Source organism: Eretmochelys imbricata, chromosome 18 (genome assembly GCF_965152235.1).
Source record: "Eretmochelys imbricata isolate rEreImb1 chromosome 18, rEreImb1.hap1, whole genome shotgun sequence".
NCBI lineage: Eukaryota > Metazoa > Chordata > Testudines > Cheloniidae > Eretmochelys > Eretmochelys imbricata.
This window is the reverse complement of record NC_135589.1, coordinates 19771199-19798058: the sequence shown is the minus strand read 5'-3', so window position 1 is coordinate 19798058 and position 26860 is coordinate 19771199. Positions and strand designations below refer to the sequence as shown.

The 26860-nt window shown below is 39.0% G+C and overlaps 1 protein-coding gene across 1 annotated transcript in view; it reads right to left on the bottom strand.

Moving 5' to 3' along the window:
- Positions 1 to 26860, bottom strand: part of PRDM16 (PR/SET domain 16) — a 456415-nt gene that overhangs the window by 202550 nt on the left and 227005 nt on the right. The window contains exon 3 of the mRNA XM_077837220.1: positions 13651 to 13701. Coding sequence (XP_077693346.1) covers positions 13651 to 13701 — 51 coding nt within the window. The remainder of the gene's footprint in view (positions 1 to 13650; positions 13702 to 26860) is intronic.

Sequence of the window (26860 nt, the reverse complement as noted above, 5' to 3'; positions counted from 1 at the left end):
TCAAATGATCCATCCCCTGTCGCCCATTCCCAGCTTCTGACAAACAGAGGCTAGGGACACCATCCCTGTCCATCCTGGCTAATAGCCATTGATGGACTGATCCTCCATGAATTTGAATAGTTCTTTTTTGAACCCTTGTATAGTCTTGGCCTTCACAACATCCTCCAGCAAGAAGTTCCACAGGTTGACCCATTAGACAGTGAGGACTTCAATGATAATAAACTATTATAGAAATATTATGAAGATTTTACCAAGCTTACATAACACAGTATATGAATTTGGGATTCAGTTATTTAGCTACAAAAGGTGTTTTACTGCTCTCATGGAAATTTTCTAATAGAAGCAGGATCAGGCCCAATTATTTTATTTTAAATATTTGATATTTCAGGTTTCTCTTAAACAGGAGTTACTTGCCATTGCCATCTCAATGGTGCTGAAATTATCATTCATGAATCATGATGCTTAGAGGCCTTTTTTGTTTTTTAGAAGAAGCGCTTACTTCATAAAGGTGGACATTTAAAGAAAAGAAAACAAATATTTGATGTTCTGTGTTAGCATGAGCAGGGAGAGCATTGTGTACAGAGGGTGAATTCAGAGAAGTTATTCTGTGATGATAAAACAAGCTGTGAGAAGAAAGGTTGTTATCAAAGATAAATCAAGGCTGTTCAAACACAGAGAGGGGTATGGTCTATTTGGCTGTAGTTAGGGGCAAAGGTTCTGGCTTTTTCCCTATTTTATATATAACATTTCACTGGTCCTCCTGTTTTTATTTTTATTTTATTTGGAATTTAATTTCTTAATTTATTTTCCATCTAAAAAGGAAAGACCTTCACTGATATGGAGAAATTGCAGAGTTTGTTGACACCTCTTCCTCTTCCCTTCACTGTAAATCATGCATATGCTTTTTTCCTGAAGGATGCACATTGAAACACAATGAGAAATACTAGACCCAAAGCAAACAAGTTCTGATAGATTTAAAAAATAATAAATAACTACAAGAACAACCAAAAACTAGTAACAGTTGAGAACTGTTTAGTTATACAGTTTTTCCCCCAATGATTTGTGAGTGAATTTATTATTCATTACATTTACTATCTATTGGATTGATCCCTTTTATAAGGCACTAAGCAAAATACAATCAAGGAGCTGTGTAAGTTTTCTCATAAAATTTCTGCCAATATCACTTCGGACCTGCAGTGGTCTCTGTTTCATTCATGTCAAATTGTATCAATTTTTGTAGTTCTGCCTCGGAACAGAACCACCAGCTTGGATAAAAGAAGAACAAACACTTTTCCTTCTACAAAAACCACACCCAACTCTGAACCATTTTTGAGAATTGAAAAAAAAAAGCATCCTTATTTTTCTCATGATTATTTATTTTCATGAGCCGCTAACACTTCAATATGCTGTGTGAGATCAGAAGCAGAGAAGCAGAGCAGCTGAAGGCAAGAAAGCCCATTTTTTAGATATTTCCAGCCCAGTTAGAATAAGGGATCGCTAGAAATCTCACTTTAAAAAAGGTTGTTCTGCACAAAATTTCCCCCTAAGCATTGCAGACCCAGAGGGTTCGGATACGTTTTAGAGAAGCAGCTGCACTTGAGAGTATGTATCCAAACCAAACAGACTCCAAAATGTCTGACGGTTATCAATGACTTTTTCTCCAACCTCTGTATCATGTGGTATACATGAACAGAAAGGGCCTTTAATCATCTCCAGATACACGGCTTTCATGGTCATGGATATTTGACTGGGCTCTTTTTGTACAACGATTCTGAGTCACAAAAACACAAACATTCATATGGAGGATGCTTGAAGCCCTCACCGGCACACAGGAATAACACAGGCATGGTTCCAGCATAAAACTGTAAATTGTGCTTTTATGACTTATTTATCAACACTACATTCTGGAAAAAAGACTTGCTAACTGGCTAGGAAGAAATTGATCACTTACATTAACAATATTAGCTAATGAAAAATTGTCATAATAATAATTATTATTAGTAGAGATGGGAACAAGCAAAAGTGCAGCTGAACTTCCCAGAAAACAGGTAGTGTTTTATTACTGTAAACATTTATATACACCTGGTCATCATCATATTTGAACTCCTCCCAATATTTAAGGACTTATCCTCGCAATGTTCCCATGAAGCAGGCAAGAGTTGTTCGTATTTGAAAGATGTGTAAACTGATTCATAGGATATCTTATGTGACTTGTCCAGTGTACTACTGTAAGTCAAAATAGTAGACCTAGAAATAAAACCAAGAAGTTCTCAGTCATTCCTGGCTATAACTGTGAGAAAGGAAGAAAATTCACCAAAGGTTTCAATATAAAAAAGATCAGTCATGCAAGAGAATGACCAATGGAAGGCAAGCTTTAGTTCTTTCAGGCAAATACAAATAATTGCAGAAAAACATTGTACTAAGTTATTCCATTGATTAATTTTGACATTAAATGTTCAAGGAAACAGGTCTCATACTATAACTAAAGAACCATGAAGTCGATTTTGGTGCACTAACATCTATGATTCTGGAATTTCCACTCCGATCTGCCTATAATAGAAGTGGAGTGGAATTAATATTTCTCCTGGATCATGTTGGCTGGGTTCTGAACCAAGAAATTGTTTATTGGAAATTCAGAAACAGTGTCCAGTAATTCAGGATTTCCATTTCATTCCTCTAGGCCTGAGGAAACAGGCTATGAAATAACACTCTGGAAGTATTCTAACAGGGGACGTGAGTACCAGTCTCCAAAGTAGTAATTAACAACAAGAAAAACTGTTCAGTAACAGGCTAACATCCCTCTATTTCAGGCCAGCATTCACCGATTTAGATGGAATATGCTGCAATCAACTAAGTCAGTATGAGAGCAGTGTTGCCGCAAAATGGACCAAGATTCCTAATTCCAGTAAATGGTGGGGCACTTGTCTAAATAAAATTGAGCAGAAACTGGAGAGCTGGTCCTGGAGCATGGGAAGCTTCCTTTCACCACAAATATTCTCAGTATCTACTCCACCGGCTTCTGCACTAAGTATATCACAGTAAAGTCTAGAGGTACAAAAATTAACATCTCTTTCCTTCCCTTCCTCTCCCACACAAGAGCTTCTCTCAGGATTATATACGTGTACTTCACAGAAGGTATGAATTGCTTTAATATGTAGAATGAGTCGTGAACATCAAAAAAATCAGCAGTGAGGGTAGCATACCCTCACTGCCTTTCTTCTTCACTTCTTTTGGTCATTCATACTAGCCATTTTAAATGACACATAACTCCAACTTATGCACAGGGGATTTTTCTTGATTTTGGAAGGTCCATAGGGCCAAGATTTGTTAAAAATAGGTGTCTACAGTTAGAATTCTAAGTTCAGTTTAGGTACCTTAGTAAATGGTCTGAGATTTTCAAGAGCATAGAGCACTACTGATGTCAATAGGTATTTTGTACTTCTGAACGCAAAACAGGGTTTTCTGCACTTTGGCAAATTAGGCCAATTAGGTGTCTAAATAAATATTTAGGAGCTGGACTTTATGCTTCTATTTTTGAAAATGTCCTTCCTGCATCTGTTAAGTGACAGTGCTATAATGTGCAAATGGATCTAAGTTTGTCAAGTGCAACCAGAATTCAAGCCTCTTCAGATAGCCCTGGTGGACAACAGCACTCTGGTGGATAGAAAAATTCTGCAACAGCAGAAAATCTACATGAAGAAGATTGATAACACTCACTCTCCCCGACTCAAGTTGCCCCAGTCTAATCAGGGAATTTTCAGTGCATAACATCTATCTAAGAGAAGAATTCCAGCATAAATTATACAATTCATAACTGAAGGCAGAAGGATGAAGTTCACATTCTATTTTTTCCATTATCTTATCCTTACGGTTGTGTGGTACACTGCTAGGAAGAAGGTACTGTTAATACAAGAAAGCTAAAAACAACGCCAAGGTGATAGAGATTAATGTACCTTAGAATGCTTCTGATTATCTGAGGACAGTCTGAAGCTTCACTGCATGTTTACTGGTGATATATTAAAACTCTGAAAGTTATCACGTGACCTTTTGTCCCTTTCTCTGTATCTACAGAGCTGTGTGGGACTGTGTAAGGTTCTAGAGGATCTGAAGAGTTAAAGTTGTGCGTGTAGCCATTAAGCTTGTGTGCGACATCTCACATTTGAAGTCCCCCATTATTTGTAATCTCTCAACTCCTGGCTGGTCTGGGTTATTCAGCTATCAAATGCTCCGACAGAGAGAAAAAACATTAAAGTACATGTCTGAATTCTACCTTGTTGTTCACATATATAACTCATAGATCTCTTGGAAAGCCACAAGAGCAGATTATAGATTATAGCAGTGGTTCTCAACCAGGGATACATCAATTTATCTAGATCAGTGTTTCTCAACCCAGGGGGGAGCAGGGCCAATGTTAAAGGATGGTAAGCAGGGCAATTGCCCCGGGCCCCATGCCACAGGGGGCCCCACAAAGCTAATTTACCTATTTCAGACTCCTGAAAGGGGTACAGTAGTCTGGAAAGATTGAGAGCCACTGGATTATAGGATTTTATCCCGGATTCTCTAATTCTTTTCACTATCATTCTTGGGAACTCCAGACTCAAATGGGAATGAACAATGTTTGCTAAACGTCTCAGTTGCTTCTCAACAGAGCCCTGGCTTTTCCCATACTAACTGCTGATTTCTCCTTTCCGAGAGAAGGAGGAAGAAATGCAGCAGAAGCCTGAGCAGAACCACTTGTAGCTCTGTATTAGTGTGGTCTCTGAACACTTACTTAATTAGAAAATGTTTGCAAAGTACTCTGAACGTTAAAAATACAGTGTAAATGCTAAATATTATTCTTGGAGAGTCAAAATAAAGCTTATGATGAGTGACACTTGAATCTTTTCTGACAACATTTTTTTCCATTGGAAAATGCTGATTCTACAAAATCAAGAGGTTTGGTGGGAATATATGAATGTTGCCAAATATTTTGACAGTAAGTTATTGAAATGTTTCATTTTGATGTTTTACAAAATATTCTGTTTCCACTTTTCATCCCAGTTCAGCCTGAAATGAAATTTTGAAATTCAGGAATTCCATATTTGGCCCAGCTCTACTTAAGATCTTATGCTTTATAGAAATTGGACAGCCTTCTGTTTCTGTTCATCTATATCATGGTTCTGGAAATCAAGGAGTTCATAAAATGGAATGAAAAGAAATAGCCATTTTGAATTACAATTAATATTCATTTAGATATAGGGCCAAATTTTCCATTTGCCTCAAATCAGCCTCTAGCTTTGTGCTTGCAAGTTTTCGTCTGCAACCATTTGTGCATGCAGCTACCATGTCTGGTTGCACAAAGAGCAAAAGTCTTGTGCAAAATAAATCAGATTATTTCAGCACGTTTTATAGGCAGAGGCTCTCCATGTCAGAAGAAAGCAGTTGTCTGAGAGGCAACATCAAAACATATTATGTGCCTCAACTAGGCACAGGACTCAAGTGACGTATTGGTTGTTCTGTCCCTCCTACACACATTTCTGGCCCCAAAAAACCCTAAAAGGAGCATTTTTTCCTCCCAAGTTTACGTGTCTCGGAAAAGCATAGGCCATCGGTATCTAGATCATTACTATGACACTTTAGGTCTTGTTTCGTTTATGTTTGTGCAGTGCTGCCAAGTGCTAATTCACGCTTCTCCAGTCTCTCTCTCTCTTTCTTCTCCCCTCCCCTCGTGTCCCCCTTCTCCCCCCTATTATTGTCTAGGCTTTTTAGCAGGAGAGGTCTAATAGGCCTCCTAGCTTATACATATTCTTCCCTCTAACAGTGCTGCACATTTTAATTAACTGAATAGTGCAGGCACCTGAAGATTACAGATTTTATTACTACCACCATCTGGCTTCTATAATGTACGTAATATATACAATAAATCCTGCGTCCAAACAATTCTGCAAAGAAATCTGTCCTACTCAGTGTAATCTATTCTTACAGCACTTTATATATATATATATATATATATATATATATATATATATATATATATAGCATCTAAATAGTTGGTGGCAACACACACACACACACATCTCTTTCCTAGACTAGAGTATTAGTTACAGTCTTCTTGGTTTTCCCAATCCATCTCATCTAAGGCTCTGAATTTAAATCTAATACTGCCACATCCACCCTCTGTGTGCAAAAAGGCATTACAGGGTGGGTTGGGGGCAGGGGTGGTTGGGTTAGTTTTTTGGTTGGTTTTTTTTACCTTTAAGTTAATGTACAGTTTTGAAGTCCCAGAGGCTATCGTTCTAAAATTTGTGATGTTTTGTCTGCTTTGGTGATTTAAGGTTTGTCAGAAAATGTCAGAAAGGCCATGAGGCCAAGGACTTCCTGATGACTGAGGATTTTCTTTCACATGACCTTCCTGAAGTTGATTTTGGGCTCCAGACAGTGCTGCCTTCAGCTTTGACGGGGGCCGGCTGGCAGCAGATTCACGGGGATCTCTAGGGCATTCTGGCATTTTTAAACTAACTGGAGGCTGTAATACCTCCTAATCATCCAGAATATTATTTCACAAGTAATCATCTTGGAGGCAGTACATAAACTCCAGACTTTTATTTTATTTTGCAGCTAATTCCCTTATGACAGACAGCATACTTTCAAGTGTATTCAAACAATTAAAAACACATCTTGATTTAAATGAACAAATGCATAAGCGGAGGAAGTGTTTTGGATTTCGCAGATGGCATTCTATTTGGTTCTTTTGACAAGGACATCCAGAAATGCACACATACAAGGGAAGGTAACATGGATAAGAAATGGTTAAATAGCAAATATAGATTTCTGAATAATTTCACCAGTAAAAGTTCTGAGTTCCCTCACTATGCCATGCGGGTTCGTATTATTTAGGCAGCTGCCAGGTATTCATAAAATTGTTTGAGAGTCCTATAAATAAATGATTATTCTATTGAAAAGTCACATCAGAAAGTGTTATTCATTCCCCTCCTCTTTAAAAAGCTTCAATAATCCAATGAAGGAGCAGAAACAATACCAGGTGATTTAGTTGGCCAACCACACAAGCATGAACTGATATGAGGAAATAATCAACGCAAACACTTTGTGAATAACCGAGAGACTGAAAATTATTTGATCAAACTATTTTGTGAATACTTACTAATAGGCCAGAAGAAATCACACACCGGTCAAAAAAGGGCTGTAATTTATAGCTTGGCCAGCTTTAGTTGTCATCATTTTTGCCTTAGTGAGATGTAGGACTGTTACACTGGTTGTAGTGTTGTTGTTTTTTTAAACTAAGTAGCCAATAGAGATGAACTAAGACTGGAATAATTTATCTGACCACTCCCCTCCTCAAACTTTCAGGGCAGAGATATAAAGGGACACAGATTCATACCAATCTGGTTTTTGATTTTGCCATAGGGGCCACATCTCTTTCACCCCACCTCAAAAAAATTAAATACCCATTTCTGCTATGGAACTCAGGTTTCCTCAAAGTGAGAGCATTTATGTTTGAGGAAAGCTGAGAATCCAGGTAGGCAAGGTGACCTCCCATAGCTGTCAACCTCTGAAGTAAATACACATTTTTATCTTAACAGATATCATTGTAATACAGATGCGTGTCACTTAGAACAATGGGTATAAATAACTCAGTAATACAGTTTAGGCACTTTCCCCTGAGATACATTGTTCACTTAGACATGAAAATATAACAGTGGGCTATAAATTAGTGTGAAAAGAATTAATTAGCTTCATTGCATTCTGGATTAATCTGGTGGCTGTGCTGATTTAATGGAGACTCGGCTAGAGTGGATGGTGAAAAAAATCAACGTAATTTACCAAAAAAGTCACATTTATAATGAAATAAGGAAGTCTTCACCCTGTCTATGCTTTGCGTTAACACACAATATAATATACCATCAATCACCCTTATCATCCACAGTACTGACAATATTGAAAATTGAAACTGTTCCAAAGGTGCGGAGTTCACATGTTCTTGCACTGCATGGGGTTAGAGTTCACTTGAGCGTACTGGAGATGGAGATATGAACAGAGAAATATTAACAATGGCGGGTCTTCTTAACTTGACCTGATTTATGCATTTAACTACCAAAATAAAAAAGCCTCTTCACAGAAATATTTCTCTCTCTCTCTCTGACTCACCCTCCCCCCCTTTTGCCCCCTTCCCCCAGTTACAGCACTAATCGGACAATTGAATCAGAGAAATTAAATCTACAGCATTAGCAGTGCAAAGGTATTTGACCAACACTTAGTTTTCTGACTTTTCTGTGGCTGCTTTACACCGTTTTTACTTTACATGCTTCATTTCAGCAAAATCAAGGATGCAAACTTCTTAGTACTTAGTTTCCATGGAAACCTAAGCTGACCTCAACATTATTGTTCTCAAGAGGGAACTGACTTTACTATATGTTCATTCACTGAATTAATGGACTCCTGGTTCTTTTATTAGCAGCCCTCTAACAATGGAAAGAGAGAAATGTTGTAAAAAAGACGCTCAGACAACTGTTCCCTCCTTTGTCCAGGGCTTATTGGAATGACGCAAGTCTATTCAAGAAAAGATTATAAAAATCAACTCAAAGCTGCCTCTGTTTGTGGCAGCTAAACATACTTCTATTTCATAAAGATATAACCTATAAAACGAGCAAATTAAAGTTCTTAAGAAACAGCACCTCTAAGGCAGAGATCATGTTGAAACTGGATTTTAGATATGACCACTGGATATTGCTATTCACTCCAATATAGTTTTGTGAAACATCATCAAGGTCTGGTTTCAGGCACCTCATAGAATTGGCTTTGAACTATTGCTGGATTAATGCTTTTTATGAGTGGATAGAGATAAAAACACTAGCTAAAGATAAACACAGAGACCGACAGTATCACAATTTAGAAATAATTACATTTATTCTCTGGTCTGCACCCTTTCCATAAGCACTGCAACGACCTTTCTAACAGATCACACTTATCCTAAACATATGCAGTTAGTGGCTCAATTAATGGAACTATAAATTAAAACAAATGTCACTACAATTTGGGGATTTTTTGACAGTTTCAGGGAATCCACTCTTCACTTTCTCTGTGTGTTTGTGTAAATAAATAAATAAATAATGTGGTGATAAAGTGTTCTGTGCAGTACAGTAGACTAATGCGAAATGCTGTGAATCCATGAACATTAAACAGTTCAAGTTAAAATCTTTAAGTCACTCTCTCAGTGAGTATCTAATATTATGATAGACCCTGCATAGGCCTCAGGCTGTATGGCCTAGCTAGTAATTGCTCCACAAAAGACAGTTAACAGTTCCCCTGCTCTTCCCTAACTACCTTCCTGACTGCTTATTGAAGTCTGATTTCTTACTCCTCTGGGTCATCATTCATCAGCCCTAGAGATCCCGCTGGGAGAGACTGACGAGACCTTTCCATATCCCTTGTTACCAGAGGCCATTTCTGATGGCCCAGGCTATAGAAAATGTCTTCACAGCAACCCAGTGGGACAAGCTATGGTTATAATACCCAAATAATCATTTCACAAATTATCATAATTATCAATCAATCATCCAGTTTGAACAATGTGTTTCTGAAGTATCAGATGGTTTTTGTGACCTGTAGCATTTTGTACACAATAATAAACCTAGAGAGATTTATAGGTCTATCCTGGTTCACATTTGCAGCAATGAAACTAAGTTAATTTTTAATTAAAAAAGCCCACTACCAACAACTTTCCACTTATATAGCGTACTTTGTGTTATGTTACACTTTCTAGATGGTCAAGGTTTCCAAAGCTAAGACAGTTTGAGTTTTCTCTAAACAATGTTCAAGACTATCAGTTACTTACTTTGGAAAAAAGGGTTACTTTCAGATTATATTTTGTTTCCATCTGTACTGTATTAACAGCTTCTTACATTTTGCAATATAACATACAGTGAGTCAAAAAAGGACAAAAGAAAAGGTGGGTTTTTATTTTTATATATATATATATAGAAATACCGGATTGAATCTAACTCTTTTAAAGCTGATGGTATCTCCCTCTCTCTGTGTAGTACAGTCTTGTTAATGGATAAATTCAAGCTCTCCAGAAAGTCAAAGAATAAATTTTAAACCTTTTGCCAAATGTCTATCCTATTGGATTTTGATAAGATGGCTATTGAGCTTTAATAATGTCTTCTATCCATTTTCAGCTGGCCCTTAACATGTCTCTTTATTTGTCCCTAAAGCCTCTTCAGCGATGCCTTTTTATTACAAGTCTCTCAGCTTGCTCTCAAGGGAGACAGGGTCGACAAGAGTGATAGATAGATAACTCTATAGATTATCTCCCACAGATGTTTTCTCTCCAGTAGCCCCTTAGGCTATTCCCTCTAAGTAAACAGAGGCTAAATAGAGAGTCTACTGAAGAGAGAAGTCCCTGAGGTCTCTTGTCACCACAGTTAGAAAAACAGTCCATCCAGAAGAGGTTGGTTGGGAGCCCTATACCCGGAGCCTCTCTCAGCATGATTCTCAAATGTTCATCCAAAGTGACTTTTAGAGCAAAGTTAAATACAAGTAGCATTACCCATCAGAAATAAAAGCATCATGCAATGGACATTGGCATCATTTCCTATCTGAACAAGGAGTATTATCTTTCATCTCCTGCTCAAAGTTAAATCAAAATGATAATGATACAAAGCTGGTTTTTAGATGTATTATCTGCAGTGAGAAAGCTTGGAAAATGCAGACAAAAAGCACATGAGCTGCCCTTTAAGAAAAATAAAATAGAGGGCAGCAGATTTAATCAGGGAAGATGTTCTTGAAAATGTGTTTGGGAATCTGTGAAAATATCTATATCTATGCAGATAAAAATGTGTGTGACCTACCTGATGGCATATATGCAGTGCACTAAAGAAATGTGAACTTTACCTGATTCTCTTTAAGCAAATACTTCAACCTCCAGAAAAAATAATCCAAACCATGTATTGGCACAATGCAATCAAAGCTAACAATATGCAAATATACAAAAATGTTTGGCAGTTCACTTTGGCTGGGATGCACATGCTTAGAAGTTTGAGTTATTCTGTGAACTATATGAATCTACAGATTTCACAGAACTGGGCTGGAAACCTCATGGGAAAAGGTCCTCTTATTAGATTCCTGGGACTTCCTGCTTCCTGTGAGTCCAGTACCACCACAAAAATCAGCCTTCTAGTGTTAGTTTGACACTTCTACTTCTAGCAGCTACAGAACCCAGACATGTGGAGGCCATAACATATTGTGAAAAAGTTATTTGAACCTTAAAAAAAAAACAGTCTGAGTTAATTTCTATTTTACCCCAAGCTAAATGAAGCCTTTATTTATTATACTATAGACTAGTGTCCTCTAAGTAAAGTTCTTGAGCATTTCACTAACAGTTTATTAATGGAAAAGGACCAACAGAAAGTAGAACATTTCCTCCAGTTGGTGATTTAACCAGGAAAAATGATGTTGAGGGTTTAAACTAAACAAGCTTCACGTGTCTCCAACTATACTTCAATTCTGTCAGTCTTCCCTCCAAGCTTTCCCTTTTTTCAGGTCTTCCCTCTCCTCCACTTCTTTCTCTCACTCCCTATTTATGTTCCCTGCTATTGCCCCCTTCAGAACCTTTGATCCAACAGCCACCCAACTGACTCATTTCCAAACAATGCTACCACTGCTTGGTTCTGACTTCCCTTGTTTCCAGCCTGGACTGGCCCACCCACTCCATTCACATCTGTCTTGGTGGCTGGATGGGGAGTGAGCCACATTCCTGTCCTCCAGCATGCCTCCAAAGGAAGAGGATTAAATGGAAATCAAACCCCAGAAAATTGTGTATCCCATTGGGTATGGCAATTTAATGATTCGACAAGTTTGGGAACTGAAATGTTCCTCCAGGGGCTTCTTGCACTGTCAGAGTGAAATGTTGATATACAAAATTAAGCCATACAGCCCTGTCCTGATGCTGCAAAAATCATACAAGATTATTTTTCATTCATTCTTTCCCCTCTCCCCCGGCTGAAAAACTGTCCAGCAATGGTCCTTTCACAAGCCATTAAGTTTAGACTTGAACTCTTTACCTTACTGCTTTGACCTTTTTCACCCTGGCTGTAAAACCCTACTGCCCATCCTTCAGTAAATTTATCACCTCATAAACTCCCACTAGTGCTTCTCTACAATACATTTAGAAGAAAAAGTCACAGTGGCAGTCCCTCTGTCAAATATCATAATTGTCCTGTGTTACATTTAGAGTAAGAGAATTTTGAAGATGCTATTTTTTTTACATCTGAAGATATCTGTTGAATGTCTCCTCCTATTCTTCCTTTGTTCAAAGCCTTCTTTTTAGGTTGAATGTGGATTTGCGATATTGTAATTAAAGACTACCGGATAGAAATAGCTGAGCAGTCCCTGGGCCATGGAGAATTTACTTCCATCTTTGTGATAAGTGGGTTAGGATAATAAGAACCTGCCACCTGGTCACCATGTCTGCTCAGACAAAAGGATCCCACTGAGGCACAGACGAACATGAAATGAGTTATGGAGATCAACAAGGTAAAAAGTTCAGCACTATTGCTATAGGTCCTCTTGCAAGGTCAATGGATGGTCAAAAGACATTTCACAGAGGAAACTTTAGCTTCCAAAATAAAAGCTTATTTTGCTCAACCTGGTGAGAATAGAATGGTCCATACTGGACATAGATGTGTCTAAATATCTGTTCTCAAACTAACTCCGGAGCCTGACAAGTATTAGATTTCACTATGTTTGGCAGAATTGCACAAGTGTTTTCTTTTAACTTTCAGAGCCAAGAAATGGTATTTAAGATGGCCTAAATGGGTGAATAAAATGGCAGTTGTTGCAGTTTTCCAATTTAAAATATTTGACACTTTTGAATCTCATGTGTGTCTATTTCTAATAAGACAATAACGTGAAAGGAATTAAAGCCAACTCATGACTCAAACAAGGATAAGCTACCCCTCTTATGGGCATCTAGGTAGGCTATAATCAAATGTGACTTGCTATGCTTTATCTTATAATACCGTTAACCAAAGATACCAGTGGAAAGAATGTTATTTTTATGTTATTTAAAATAATCCTGACCAAAATACTAGACAGGCTACTGACACATACTTTATGGGGTTGTCAAACAGTTACAGTATAGACATTTATAGAAATTATAATACAGCTAAAATACACTTGAAACCAGATTTTCTCTCGAAATATAATTTAAGATGTCACAAACTGAGGAAAAGCTTGGTAATACATAAGACTAGTTAAATTCTGTTCTTTTATTCATGCATACCAGATCCCTTTGATTTCAAATAAACATCATATGGTGAACTGACTTCTACTTAGAAGTAAGGACAAACATCATTTCACTGGAAAATGGGGTTTCCAGGTTTGAACAGCTATTGCCTAGGCTATAACTGTAACAAAGATTCCTTTTACATAAGTACTGGATCCACAAATCACTCATAAAAGTACCCCCAAATAGAACTAGGGGTACAATCCTGAGCTCATAGAAATGGAAAACCAAGCTCTGAAAGCCTTTTTCATGTTTTTTGATTCATACATTTATTACACATTTGTATTCAAATGAAAATGGAAAACTGTCAAGATACTTACAAAGCCAAGTAATGAACACAACTTGGAGAAGATTAAATCTTTTCCTACCTTTTTTATACAGCCCTCTTGGGATGCCACCTCAGGATCAGTCAGTACTTGCTGTAAAACAATAAAAACAACAATAAGTCAATTTGCAATGAAAAAAGAACATCACTGGGTGTAAAGGCCAGAGTCCTTGAATGCAGCAAACCTGTGTAGATATTTTCAAAATTAGATACAATACTCACACCAGTACTCCTACTATGAAAACACACTGCGCTGGACTTGAGCAGTCACTTCATTCTGGGATGTTTCCCATCGAATTAAATTAGTCTAAAATTGGTAAGTGGTTAAGACTGCTGCTTCAGGCCCCAATTCAGCAAAGCACTTAAGCAAATGCTTAAATCCTACTGAAGTCAATAACTAAGCAGGGTAATATTAGCATAAATTCCACTTCTTGGGGGCATATTTGACAAGTGCCAAGGGTTTAGTGATTTCTAGCTAGCTGTGAGGTTCTCAATCTTGTTTTTAAATAATATGTAACATTTAATATAAACAATGATATTAAAATCTATAATAATAAATATAACAAAACAATAACAAAGTATAACAAAGATTAAAAGGTAACAAAATAAAGGTGGAAAGCCATAAATACTATTTCGTTCCTATATTTTTATCCAGTACAATAGTTTACTTCATTGTTAAGACTTTTTCAAAATAGTCTGGCCTCTTAAATGGATGGCTTAGTAAGAAAGACAGGTTTATCAATGGGATGTCCCAGTTCAGAGCATTCCGCTCAAGCCACAGCGTACATTCATAAAACACTTCCCATACCAAGGGATCTCAAAATACTTTATGTACTTGGAGGTATACCAGCCTGACTGATATTATTATTATTCTAGAGCAGATAGAAATTTTGCAAGTTTTTCCTCACAAAAATATCTCATTGAAAATGTTCAACTGTTCTAGTTAATATTTCTTTAGATTTGATACACACACACACACAAAAAGGCACAAAAAGCATCCTGCCTAGAGTACAGACAGAGAAGATGGAACGCAGTGGAAAATCCAGAGGTGGTGATGCAGTCATTTCTGGAGTAGATGCCAGGTAACCACCGGCATCCAAAATGCTGTACAGCAGCACAATTCTGTCTAAAAAATCAATTAGATGTAAAGAAATACTGTATTGGAAAATAATTAAGCTAAGTCTGCAGAAGATCCTAATATATCTGCGAGAGAAATCCTCACACACTTAAGATGCTAACATTGGAGAGAGAAGAAATAAATCACAGTGGTCTCCATGCATTGCTGCCGGAATTAGGAGTAGTGGGGGGTGCTACCACACCAACTACCTTGAAGTAGTAATACCAAATATCAAAAACATGGTTTCCATCATCAGCACCCCTGCTATGAAAATTGTTCCAGCACTCTAGAGAATTAGATTGGATTGCACACCATTAACGATGGCTTCCCTTGATTCAGCAGCACAGGCTTGGTGACGGGTATGGTATGTGTTTGGAGGAATGAGCTGCTGGCGATCTCTTCCAGGTGAGATCCAACATCAGGGTTTTCCAACCCACTTCTGTTCATTAAAGACCTTATGGCATTTTTTTAAACAGTAGGTGGTAAGAGAACTGCCCCAGGATTCTGCCTCAGAGTGACTGCACTTCGGTGATGGTGAAGGTTAGATATAGACAAGCAGGCAGAAGGGCAGGTTAAGTACTTAAGTTCTATAAAATGCTGTAAAGATTCATTAGGGTAGGCATGCTAAAGCTTGAGCCAGTACTCTAGCTCCAATTAAACATAGCATTTAAGAAATTCCATTGATTTTGATGGGACTACTCACACATTTAAAGTAGAGCATCTGGTACATTCGATTGCTAACAATTTTCTGCTAAAAATTGTTTTGGGAATAACCTAATGGCATTTTTTTAAACAGTGCTTTTTCAGTGCTCGTGTGGGGCTGGAATGCTCAACACCTTGCAGGATTACACCCTAAATGCAATGTCACAGGCCATCCTGGCTGTCAGCCGGAGCTGCAAGACAGTACAAAAAACTGAGATGGAAATTAAAGTTATCAAAATGAGAAATGTTACACATTTTAGAGAAAATTTTCCATTTTTAAAACAAAACAGACCCTCAGTTGGTGTAAATTCACTTGGCTCTGATAGCTAATTTACATCAATTATTATTATTAATGTATGTCAATTTACACCAGGTGAGGACCTGGCCTGAAGTTAGTGGGCCTCTCTGACCCAGGGCAGGTGAGACTGACCCATTTACTGAACTCAAAAATGTTGGCAAATGTTTCTGAGCTCAGCTGTAATAACAACATGTCATATTTTAAATATTAAGAATTCTAACTCGTTCTATATTTTACATAACTTTTAATAGACACTGAAATTGTGGTTTGGAAAATAGCTAAAAGCAAACAAGAGTGAAAGGTGAACACTAGAGCAATATAAAAAAAAACCGTGAAGAGAAATCAGCCACCCAATATGCTGAAAGTTAAATAGTTTAACATGCACCGTTACAAGCAGATTCCACTGAGCTGTGTTGGAACAACCTGATCTTCGAAGGTTCTAAGTCCTCACTGCTCCCACTAACTTCACTGGGAAGTAATGGTCCTCAGTGCCCTTTGAGAATGAGGCCACTAAACTCTCTATACTCCAATGTGATCCTCTATATGACAGTTTGAATACACCAATCAGATGAGCCTTAATTTGTTTGTGAAACAGTGACACACTCAGATGAATAAATCCTTGCTATTATATGCAAAGTATCATAAAATATTATTGATTGTAAATGTCGGAGCAATGTTCTCGACCCATTCAGAGGACATATTGCATTGATTTTACTTGACCATAAATGAACAGAAAAAAGTGAGAACTAAGTGCAAGTTGGGATGTGCTCTAGTGCTCTCTAATTGGGTTGCCATTCTTGAGTGCTCACCCCAGCATGGCCTTGATGGTTCTGCAGTTGCCCTGCCTTTTTTTCTCCTTCTTAGGGCATCTATGAAAATGCCCACAACCTGGTTTGGCTACACCAGTGACTTGGTCCTCTGGCTAAAGTTGTTTAACAAAAATCCACCCCTTCTGGGGTACACTAGTCAAAAAGACAAACAAAACCCCCACAGAATCTTCATACCAGTCTCAAGCTGGGCCTGGCCCCTCATCCCTGAGGGTCTGTCTTCTCTTTACAGTTCCTTTCAAAATTCAAACACAAATTTTCCATCCAGTCCTTCCTTCCTGAGTAGCTTTCTTCCAAAGTCTCCTCCTAACAGAGGAGTCTCAAAGTTCGCCTCCTTGGGGCTATGCTTATTCCTGCCAGTTGCAGACCTGGATCAGCTTCCCTCAGCTGACCTCTCCTGACGAATTCCATTCTTCTCTGGATTGGGAGAGGTCAGCAGGCAGGCCTCCTTGCTCAGAGGTGTCTCTCCTCTTCTGAGGGAAGAAACAGGTGATAAACTATCCTGTCCCAGAACTCATCCTGCATGACTGCGAGAGAGGGGAGCCTTGCTTGACCCTGCACCACAAGGCTCCTTGTCCCATGTCCTTAAAGAAACAGTCACTCTGAAACACCCAGACACTACTTATCATTCCAGGACCACTTCCTCTCTCCCCACATGTGCTCCAGAACATCTGGAACAGGGTGTGATTGACTCCAGTACCTGCTCACTCTAACATGGGACAGACCCACCCTGTTACTTGCTCTGTACACATGATTCAGTCAGGAACTCCTGAAATTGAATCCGAACTCATACACAACTTTCCTTTATGGTTTTGGATAAATCTGTGCAGAGGATGTAAATTCTGTTTTGCAAAGGATTTTAGGATTTTTATGTACGGCTTGTTTCAAACGGGAGTGAAAAAAAAAATCACCGTGAAGGAAAATTCTGAAAAAATTTGTTTTGGGTTGATGGAAACATTTCATTTCAACAAAATCAAAATGTTTTCACTTCAATTTTGCCTTTTAAATTTTTTGTATTATGATATATAATACTAAATTTAAAAATCTTCTAAACAAAGCTTTTCATTTAAAACTGAAAAACTGAAGCTTTTCATTCAAAAAATTTGAAAACAAGACACTCTGATGTTGTCAGAACTTTTTTCCCCTAGTTTTTTTCCTAAATGAAATTCTGTCAAAATCAACTGATTTTGTGACACATTTTCATTTCAGCAGAACTGCCTGTTTTGCCAAAGTTTCTCCAACCAGCTCTAGTTTTGGATAAGCCAGCTCCCTTGTGTAAAACAGGATGACAATACTTCTGATAGACTAAGCTGCAAAATTTGGGTCCTAATTTGAATTTTTCCAAAGTTCCTATTGTTGGATCTGGGGGGGTTGATTTTACTCGTTATAGAGCAATAAGCTACTGAATCAAGATCCAGATCTGAACCTCCTCCAGAATTCAAGAGTGGGAAACAATGCTTTAGCATCTGAGATTTGGTTTGGGTCCAATCTCTAGGTAATACTTTCCTCTCTTCTACATGCATTTTGAGGCTAGATTAGTTAATTCTTACAAAGGACTTTAAAGTGGAAGGATGGTCTTGTTGTTGAGACAATAGACAGGAACTCAAGAAATCTGAGATCACTTTCCAGATCTGCTACAGACTTCCTCTGTGACTTGGACAAGTCCCCTAATCTCTAAACACCTCATTTCTCCAGTTGTACTGTGGCAATAATAATAATTTGTGTGTTTAAAGAGTGCAAGATCTTAGGGGCAGGGGCGGTCATTTACTCCGGGTATGTCTACACAGCAATTAAACACCTGCCGCTGGGCCGGTATCTGCTGAGTTGGACTCACAGAGCTCAGGCTGCAAAACTGTGGTGCAGATGTTCAGGCTTGGGCTGGATCCCAAGCTCTGGGCCCCGTGAGGTGGGAGGGTCCCAGAGCCCAGGCTTCAGCCAGAGCTCAAACGTCTAGCCTGCCATTTTACAGCCCAACAACCCAAGCCAGCTGACATGGGCCAGACACGGGTGTTTAATTGCTGTGTAAATGTACCCAATGTGTTTGTAGGAAAAAGGATCCCTGATCTTAATTGGGCTCTCTGTGTACTACTGTAACACAGATAAGAATAATCCATCATAATCATACAAACAATACGAAAAGTACCATCATAAAGGATGCCTGTTAGCAACAACAAAACTGAAAATCCACCCCTTGGGTAATTCTAGCTCAGGCTGGACTTCATTTTATACAAATGCCATAATACTAAATGCAGTGCTTGACACGCACAGAGGGCTGTAATTCTGCAGTTAACACAGATGTTCATAAATGTACTCAAAATTTACAGCATATGCTTTTTCTATCAACTGTTATGTTGTTTTTAGCCAAAAGAAAGGCAACATGTCAGCAGCAGCCATGTCCGAAAAATTTTTGTTACAGGAATCTGTTTGGAGGTATCACTCCTCCAATTGTAGAAGAACTCCACCGGATTTCATTTCCTGGATTTAGGGAATTGATGGCAGCAGAATCCCGACTTTGGTTACATTAGTTAGGGATGTGCTATAATTTTTGCAAAGCCTCCCAAATGTATACTAAACATGTCAAGTAACGCCATGTGATTCTTTTTGAAAAACAGTTTACAAGCTGGCATTCTCCAGCTGCAGTTAACCCTAATTTGATTACATTACTGAGACAGATCACAATGAGCTTATGTAAATAGTAATGTTATCCATTCATTCCCTGAGCTCAGATAAACTGTCATTTAAAACAAAAATCTGAAATGGGCATGGTGTGACATATTCAGCAAATTCTAGGGTGAAGAAGCTATATAATGGGCCAAACTCTCCTCGTAATATCATATCAAATACTGATTCTTATGTATTTCCTACAGGTTTACAACCATGTAATATAGTGTAGAATTTATCGAATGTTTCCATCAAATGAAGAGATCAAAGCTGTCCTGTACATTTTTTCTAAATGCTTTTTTCTTTATCAACATCTTCAGCTGTTTACTAACTAAGGCCCTTATACAGAAAGGCATTGCTATTCAGGAAGAGCGCTTAAACATGTGCTTATATCCCATTGAAGTCAAGGGGATTTAAGTATATGCATAAAGTTGAGCATATGCTCAAGTGCTGCCATCTATGATTATCTAAACTATGAAAACCACAACTGCAACTTTTATGTGCTAACTACAGCATTCTTCACAACAACATGCCAAGGCACAGTACGCTTAACTATATCAATCATAATAATGATACTTTGCAATTATGTATTCAATACCTTTCAACCAAGGGAGAAGAATCAGATTCTAAACATAAGCATAGGAGCCTTGATCACAACTAAAGTAGGATTCTTCTACATGCTTTTGCACTGCAGACTTTGAGGGGCAGGGATACCTCAGTGGTTTGAGCATTGGCCTACTAAACCCAGGGTTGTGAGTTCAATCCTTGAGGGGGCCATTTAGGGATCTGAGGCAAAAATTGGGGATTGGCCCTGCTTTGAGCAGTGGGTTGGACTAGATGACCTCCTGAGGTCCCTTCCAACCCTGATATTCTATGATTCTGTGACATCAGTAGAAAATCCTGAAAACACAATTATAAACCTAGGCCCCATCCAGAGAACAGACTCCTGTGCCCAAGCAGAACCTCACTAAAGTCAGTGGGATTCCACCTGAGCATAAAAGTCTGCAATGGGGACCATGATGTAGGCTCAGGTCAATTAAATTCTAGTATCCCAACTATTTACTATCTTAACACAATACTAGGAAACTATGAATAAAATGACAGATTCATGCAATTAGCCATAACAGGACCAGTTTCTTTCAATTGGTTATACATTTCTTAAAAGAATCTGTGATGTGCTAGTGGGGAAGGTCACAGTAGGCCTCTCCATATACACCAGAGCAGGATTTAACCTTGCACTGAATGCCATTAAGGTATCGATTAGTGCACTATAGTCCCAACAGCATTGTCTGTCACCTAAGGGAAATGGCCTACCCTGCAACTGACTAACAACATTAGGGTTACCATACGTCCATATTTTCCCAGACATGTCAGCTTTTTGGGGATGTCACCCCCATCACCGTCCAGGAGGAATTTTTAAATATCTAAAAACGTCCGGGATTTTGCCATTATTATTTTTTCCCAGAGAAGAGTTGATCATTTGAGAAAGAAAGTGAATGTTGATCACTTGAGAGTGCCTTCTTTTTCCCCCTATTTCCCAGCACTTGTGCCACGAAACAGCTGTTTCGAGCGGCTGGGAGGGAGAATGGGAAACGCGGCACACTCAAGGGAGGAGACAGGGCTGGGGCGGGGATTTGGGGCAGGGGTCCAATGGGGCAGGGAGGTGGCGGAGTTGGGGCGGGTACTTTGGGGAAGGGGTTGGAATGGGGCGGGGAAGGGGCGGAGTTGGGGCTGGGCTGGGGGGGGGCGGCGTGAGCAAATCCCCCCCCCCTTGGAGTGTCCTCTTTTTTGAATGTTCAAATATGGTAACCCTAAACAACATGCACTAGCCGGGGGGTTCACACTACCAAAGTGCATCCCATTTGGTCAGGCAGCTGCCTATTCTGCCCTGCACCAGGAAGATGGCTAAGGTATTCACCCCCTGTACCAACTCTCTGCTCCCTTTCTGCAGGCTGGCTTAGAGGAAGATATCCCTGCTGGGACCTAAAGCAAACTAGGTATCTCAAGCTTTAATTATTCTTTTAGGGCTTGATCCAACGAGGTGCTGAGGGCTCTGACCCTGATCCAGCTAAGCACTCAAGCATGTTAGTAACCCCATTGAAGTTAATAGGACCACACACAAAGTCTTTTGCTGGATTGGGGCCAGAGTGCCAAGCACCTTTCAGGAGATAGCCCTCAATTATAAAATGCCAAAATCCATTTCAGCTGAATTCTAATCATTCCCCCATCTAGAACTTTTGCCTTGTACTACAAATCCTTCATACTCATGGAGAAACTGACAGCATTTGAGACACTTGAGTTCTAGCAGTCACTGCAAAGAGGGCTACAATTATTATTTTCCCTTCCTCCTGGTGCACAAAAATGGATGTCCTTTCCAACTAGTGTTTTAGTGCATTAACACATACAAGGACTTTCACTTTAAATCACAGTCAATGGCCACTCTGCCTTGAATTTTTCTGATTTATCTTTCTGGTTAAATAGTGGCTTCCTTGGAAGTGCACAAGGAGACCTCTTCTTTTTCACCTCCAAATGATACTAGACTAGTAGCGATACACAGCACTTTGCAAAAATAAAAATAAGAAACACTACCCGATTTCTGTCTCTTTCATAAAGAAAATATCTTTCTAGCCAAAGGCTGGTGGAAAGCCTGGCCTTTTGGGCCCAGATTTTTAAAGGTATTTAGGCGCTGCTGCACTCAGTGGTGCAACAGCTAACTGATTTAGGAGCCGAAGTCTCATTTTCAAAAAAGAGACAACACACAGAGTGGCAACACCTAAATACCTTTAAAAATCTGGGCCCCATGGTCAGTCTCAGTAACCCCACTGCGATCATTGGAGTTATTCAGGATTCACAGTGACAGAGCTCAGAATTTGACCCTGAATCTTCATAGTCATTCACATCACTGGCAAAACCATCATTTCTCATCCTCATCTCTACAACTTGATAAAAGCATCCCACTGCTGTCCGCCTTTATTTTCTGTATTTATTAAAATGTTCAAATAGTTTGCCGATTTTCAGATACAGAAAGGAAACCAAAAAACTGATCTGTTCAAAAATCCAGTAGTTTGGCACTTGTATAACAAAAGAAAAATCTTTGTTTTTATAGATTTTTAGTACCGTTTGACATTATGTGTAAAGCCTTTTTATGTTAAATTTATTAGACAGCCAAGATATTAATGTTAAAAAAACACTTACTACAGAGCTGTAGTAACTGTCCTTATGTTTATAACGTACTTTATATATGTGCAGTAACGGTGTATGAATGTAATTCTATGCATGGAACTTCATTTGTCACTCTATAAAGTAAGTGAACAATTGTGCACTTCCTTCCTTCCGTTACTATCTATTATTATGTTTTTGTATATTAGATAATATGTAAATATACTCTCTGTAAAACACACACACACACAATTTTAAAAAGTTATAGAACCCTATACAAAACCCACTGAAGTCAACTGAAGTAAATATGCACACTTCCAACACTTTTGGATCCTTATATACTGTAATGATTTTTAAAAGGATCAAAATCATGTTGAAACTGTAGGGACGATCTACTTGAAACACAACTTTAGATAAATTTTTGCTTATTCTGCCTGTTTTCTCTGGCATTTAATAAATAATTGGACATAAACCCAAATTGGAACACCACATTTTAACCCTCAGATCGTAACTTTGGATTCAGATCCAAATGTGTAGGTGATCTTTGCAACCTGCATAGTGATTTTTAACTAAGTTTTTTTAAAAGGTTAAAAGTGATGTTAAATTACGTAAGCCTTAGAACATCCTGGTGAGGAAGGAACATCCTTTTTACAGACTGACAAACCAAGGCACCGAATTCAGGTTAGTTGCACAAGGTGACAGGGTGAGTCAGTGGCACAGCCAGGAACGGAAACTAGAGGCTCTGAATCACAATCTTCTGCCCTAACCAATGGAACATACTGCCTCCTTATTTAATAAAGTGAAATAATTAACAGTTTAATTTTAAAAGTTACCAAAGTTAAGAAGTCCAAAATTACAGCTAAAAATACCCTTAATTCCCTTTGCTGAGCCTAGCAATTACAGGGGTCCCCAAACAGTGTACGATGAGCTGCAATACCTAGGCACAACAGGGCAAATTCAGGTCCTTGTCATTATTTGAATACGGACAGGGAAGGAGTTGGTTTAATATTAACCCTATCCAGACGCTTTCTGTGTAAACATTATCTCCCATAATGTGGGTGTCTATTTTCACCTTGCTGTGCAAAGCTGCACTCTTCACCTGAGCCTCTTGACGTTCCTCAAACACTGCCTTGATTAATGGTCATTTTTGTCTCACCATTCTTCACTTAGAAATACACCACCATGCAGATACAAAGACCTCGCCTAGGAGCTCCTTTAAATTAAGGTCACTCTGAGACCTCCCAGGGAGAGTTATAGGAAAGGCCATAAATGATATCAAATGATAACAGGGACAAAGTGAATTGATTAAAAAAACCCACAACCTTGTAAAGCTAACATTGCGTACAAGAATTATTCTACTGGTACAATTTGGAGGGAAGGGGGGTTGAGGATCCCCTCCTGAACAGAGAATCGTGCTCATTTTATGAAACAAAACAGATACCAAAGTTAAATCTGACCTCTGATCCCCGGGAACATCTTTTCATCAGGTTTGCTTTTTGTTTTTGCTTTGACAACTTTTGATTGTCTCGTGAGCTGCTGGTTTCAGCTCACATTTTCTGTGGCTGAGTATTTTATGCCACTCATCACTGCATGCACTTGTGAAGTTAAAGTTTCTCCCAACCCTCTCTGCACCTGATGTACATTCAGACCCTGGAGAAGAAGCAGGACAAGCTTGTGAAAACTGGCCAACAGAACAGTGTGAGGAAGGCAGCCTGGCAATGACATTAAGCAGGATGCTACGGCTTGTGTAGTGAGACACCAGAGCAGTCCTTTAAAACTCCTTCTAGGACTTAGGACATCTCTATTGTACACACGTCACCATGGCAACATTACTTCACAACAAAGGATGGGGAAGATGGACACCATAACAAGCTCTTTTGATGTTATTTTAATAGTTCTTTCCGGTGTTCATCATAAATAAAAAGTGTTTGCGATTTGCAGTATTTTCTGGCAAATGACAGGTGAAAAGCCATAATGTTCTGCATCAAATGGGTTTGTGAAACACTGCTGAATTGAGGAACTTTTCAATATCCTGTTCTGGGTACTTAAAACTGATGTACCTGAAATTAAGAGGAAATAGAGGAAAGATGTTCTTGATACTTATTTGAGAGTGGGGATGGGAGGCAGCATTTGCTTTCCTGATTGGGTGGGATGACTGAGGATGAACAGCATGAATTCGTTATTCTGCTCAGGGAAGGGCTCTAAATAACCCAAATGCTACATGGGACACTTGAGTTAGAATTTGTGTCTACAGATAGACTTGTCTGGTTTCATTTAGAATAATAATGTGTCGAAGTTGAAGCCAAATTCACTCTTTGTCAACCGCAGGAACAAAAGCATTTTGTTTCTCTTAAACAACTTAGATGACATTGGTTTGAATTGGGACATCTAATTTCTGCCAGCATATGGGGAAAAAAAGAGCATAATTAATCACTCGTACTTAATAGTTACAGAGACTTTAGGTTATGATTCTATATGTAATAATCAAATTATGTAACATTAAAATATGCAACATTGTGACGCTTTTGATTAAAGTTGTGGTATATCATGATACAGTTTGGGAAGGAAGTTCTGTGGCCTGTTTATACAGGACGTCAGACTAGATGATCACAGTGGTCCCTTCTAGCCTTGGAATCTATGAACCTGTGGCGTAACAGAGCAGGGGCCCTGGATACCCAAGGAGCTTATCACACTGAAGGATAAATTCTGCCTTCAGATAAGCATGTGCATATCCCATTGCCATTGGAAAGGAGAGTTTGCAAAGTCCGAGAGTTGTTACCGTTTAGCAGGAATTTAGTGACCAATATAAACGGAGATGGTGGTCTCAATCCAATTCTAGCTGAACAGGTTTCCACATCAGTAAAACCAGTACACAGAGTGGCGTCAAGGACTGAGCAGGCCATGGAGAAGGACCTCACTGCTAAAGACAGGTCAAGCACATTTTTGGAGCAACCCTGCCTGGCCACTTGCCCAGGCTGTATCTCTTCTGGCAACCTTCAGGGGGGCTAATTGCACTTTTATAAAGATGAACTATTAGAGGATATTCATGTACTAGTAATAAATAACACCAGATACCCCCCAAAACAAAAGGCTGTGGATTCAGAAAGGAGTGAAAAAATGTCAAGGTCAGACGATGGGGAAAACAATGAATGTCAAACACTCAGGATAAGTTAAAGAACAAGATTGCAAGAGAGAAAATAAACATGCAAATTACATGCATGGTATCTGAATGCCTGCATTTCGTTTTAAAGACATATCTCCTCCACGACACTCTGATCCAATTCTACTGCAAATACCAGGAAGTAAAACACAATCTAATGGAGAGCATTTGTAATAACTTCAATAAGCTGAGGACTTGAGACTTTCAGCCAAGACAAATAAGAGAGGGTACTGATTAGTAAATGTCACCATTTCTCTTGCCAAGCACTCAGAGGCTGGTGATAGGAGGGTATTAAATATAATCTCTCAGTCTTTAGGGGCTGTTTGATTTTATATTGCATTCTTATCAGGTTCTTAAAGTCCAGTGTTAATGAGCATGAGAAACACACTTGGAAGTTTGGCAGTTTTGCTAAAAGAAAAAGTATTTCATTCATTGTATGTATTCTTTGGATACAAGCAACAGATGCATTTGCCTTTTCAGGCTACTCCGAAGCAGAGGTACTTGTGGCCTAAATTCTGGTCTATTCCTCCATTTTCAGTAGTCCAATCTCATTTTAAAGAGCTACTTATTTAATCTATTTAAAAATAGGTTTAATCAACCCCCCCATTTAACCACACCCACTTCCTGCTACAATGACGGTACTCCTTAGGGGCTCTGGAGCTAGGATGAAATTTGTACGTGGTAGGCCCATACCTATGGAAGTCCCAAAATACAGAGTGAGTTAGAGCTTCACTGCTTCCATAATGAAACAAAAGCCCCATCTCTCGATGTGAGCTGTTCCACAGCAACATGCCCAAGACGGCAAATGATTAAAACAGGAAAAGAACAGAAAATAACTTTTATTATATAGCAGGGGTAGTCAATTATTTTTTTGTCAAGGTCCAAATTTTTGGTTAAGGTATAGTCAAGGTTCAGACTCACAAGAAAATAAAAAAAATAATAACGATAATGATAAGTAAATAAAAAGATTTTGCCATCTGGATTTGGCCTGCGCTCTGCCTATCAACAGGGCGGGGCTCACGACCACGACACCTCCTACTGGCCGTCCTGGGAATTAGCTCTCGGCCCTTCTAGTCCGCCTTCAGCTAGTGGTGTCACGCCTGCCCTCAGCTGTCTACACTCTTTGGACCCGCATTGCTCCCCAGACCGCAGTGTCCTCTTCTGGGCATGGTCCTCTGGCTGTGCCCCCACTCCAATATCTCCCCCCTTCTGGGGGACTGGCAGTCCTTCGTCCCACCACTTGCCTCAGCCAACTGCAGTCCAAGGTCCAGCCCCTCGTCACAGGGGCAAACTGTAGTCTGTATACCAGCCACTCTCCTCATTGGCAAG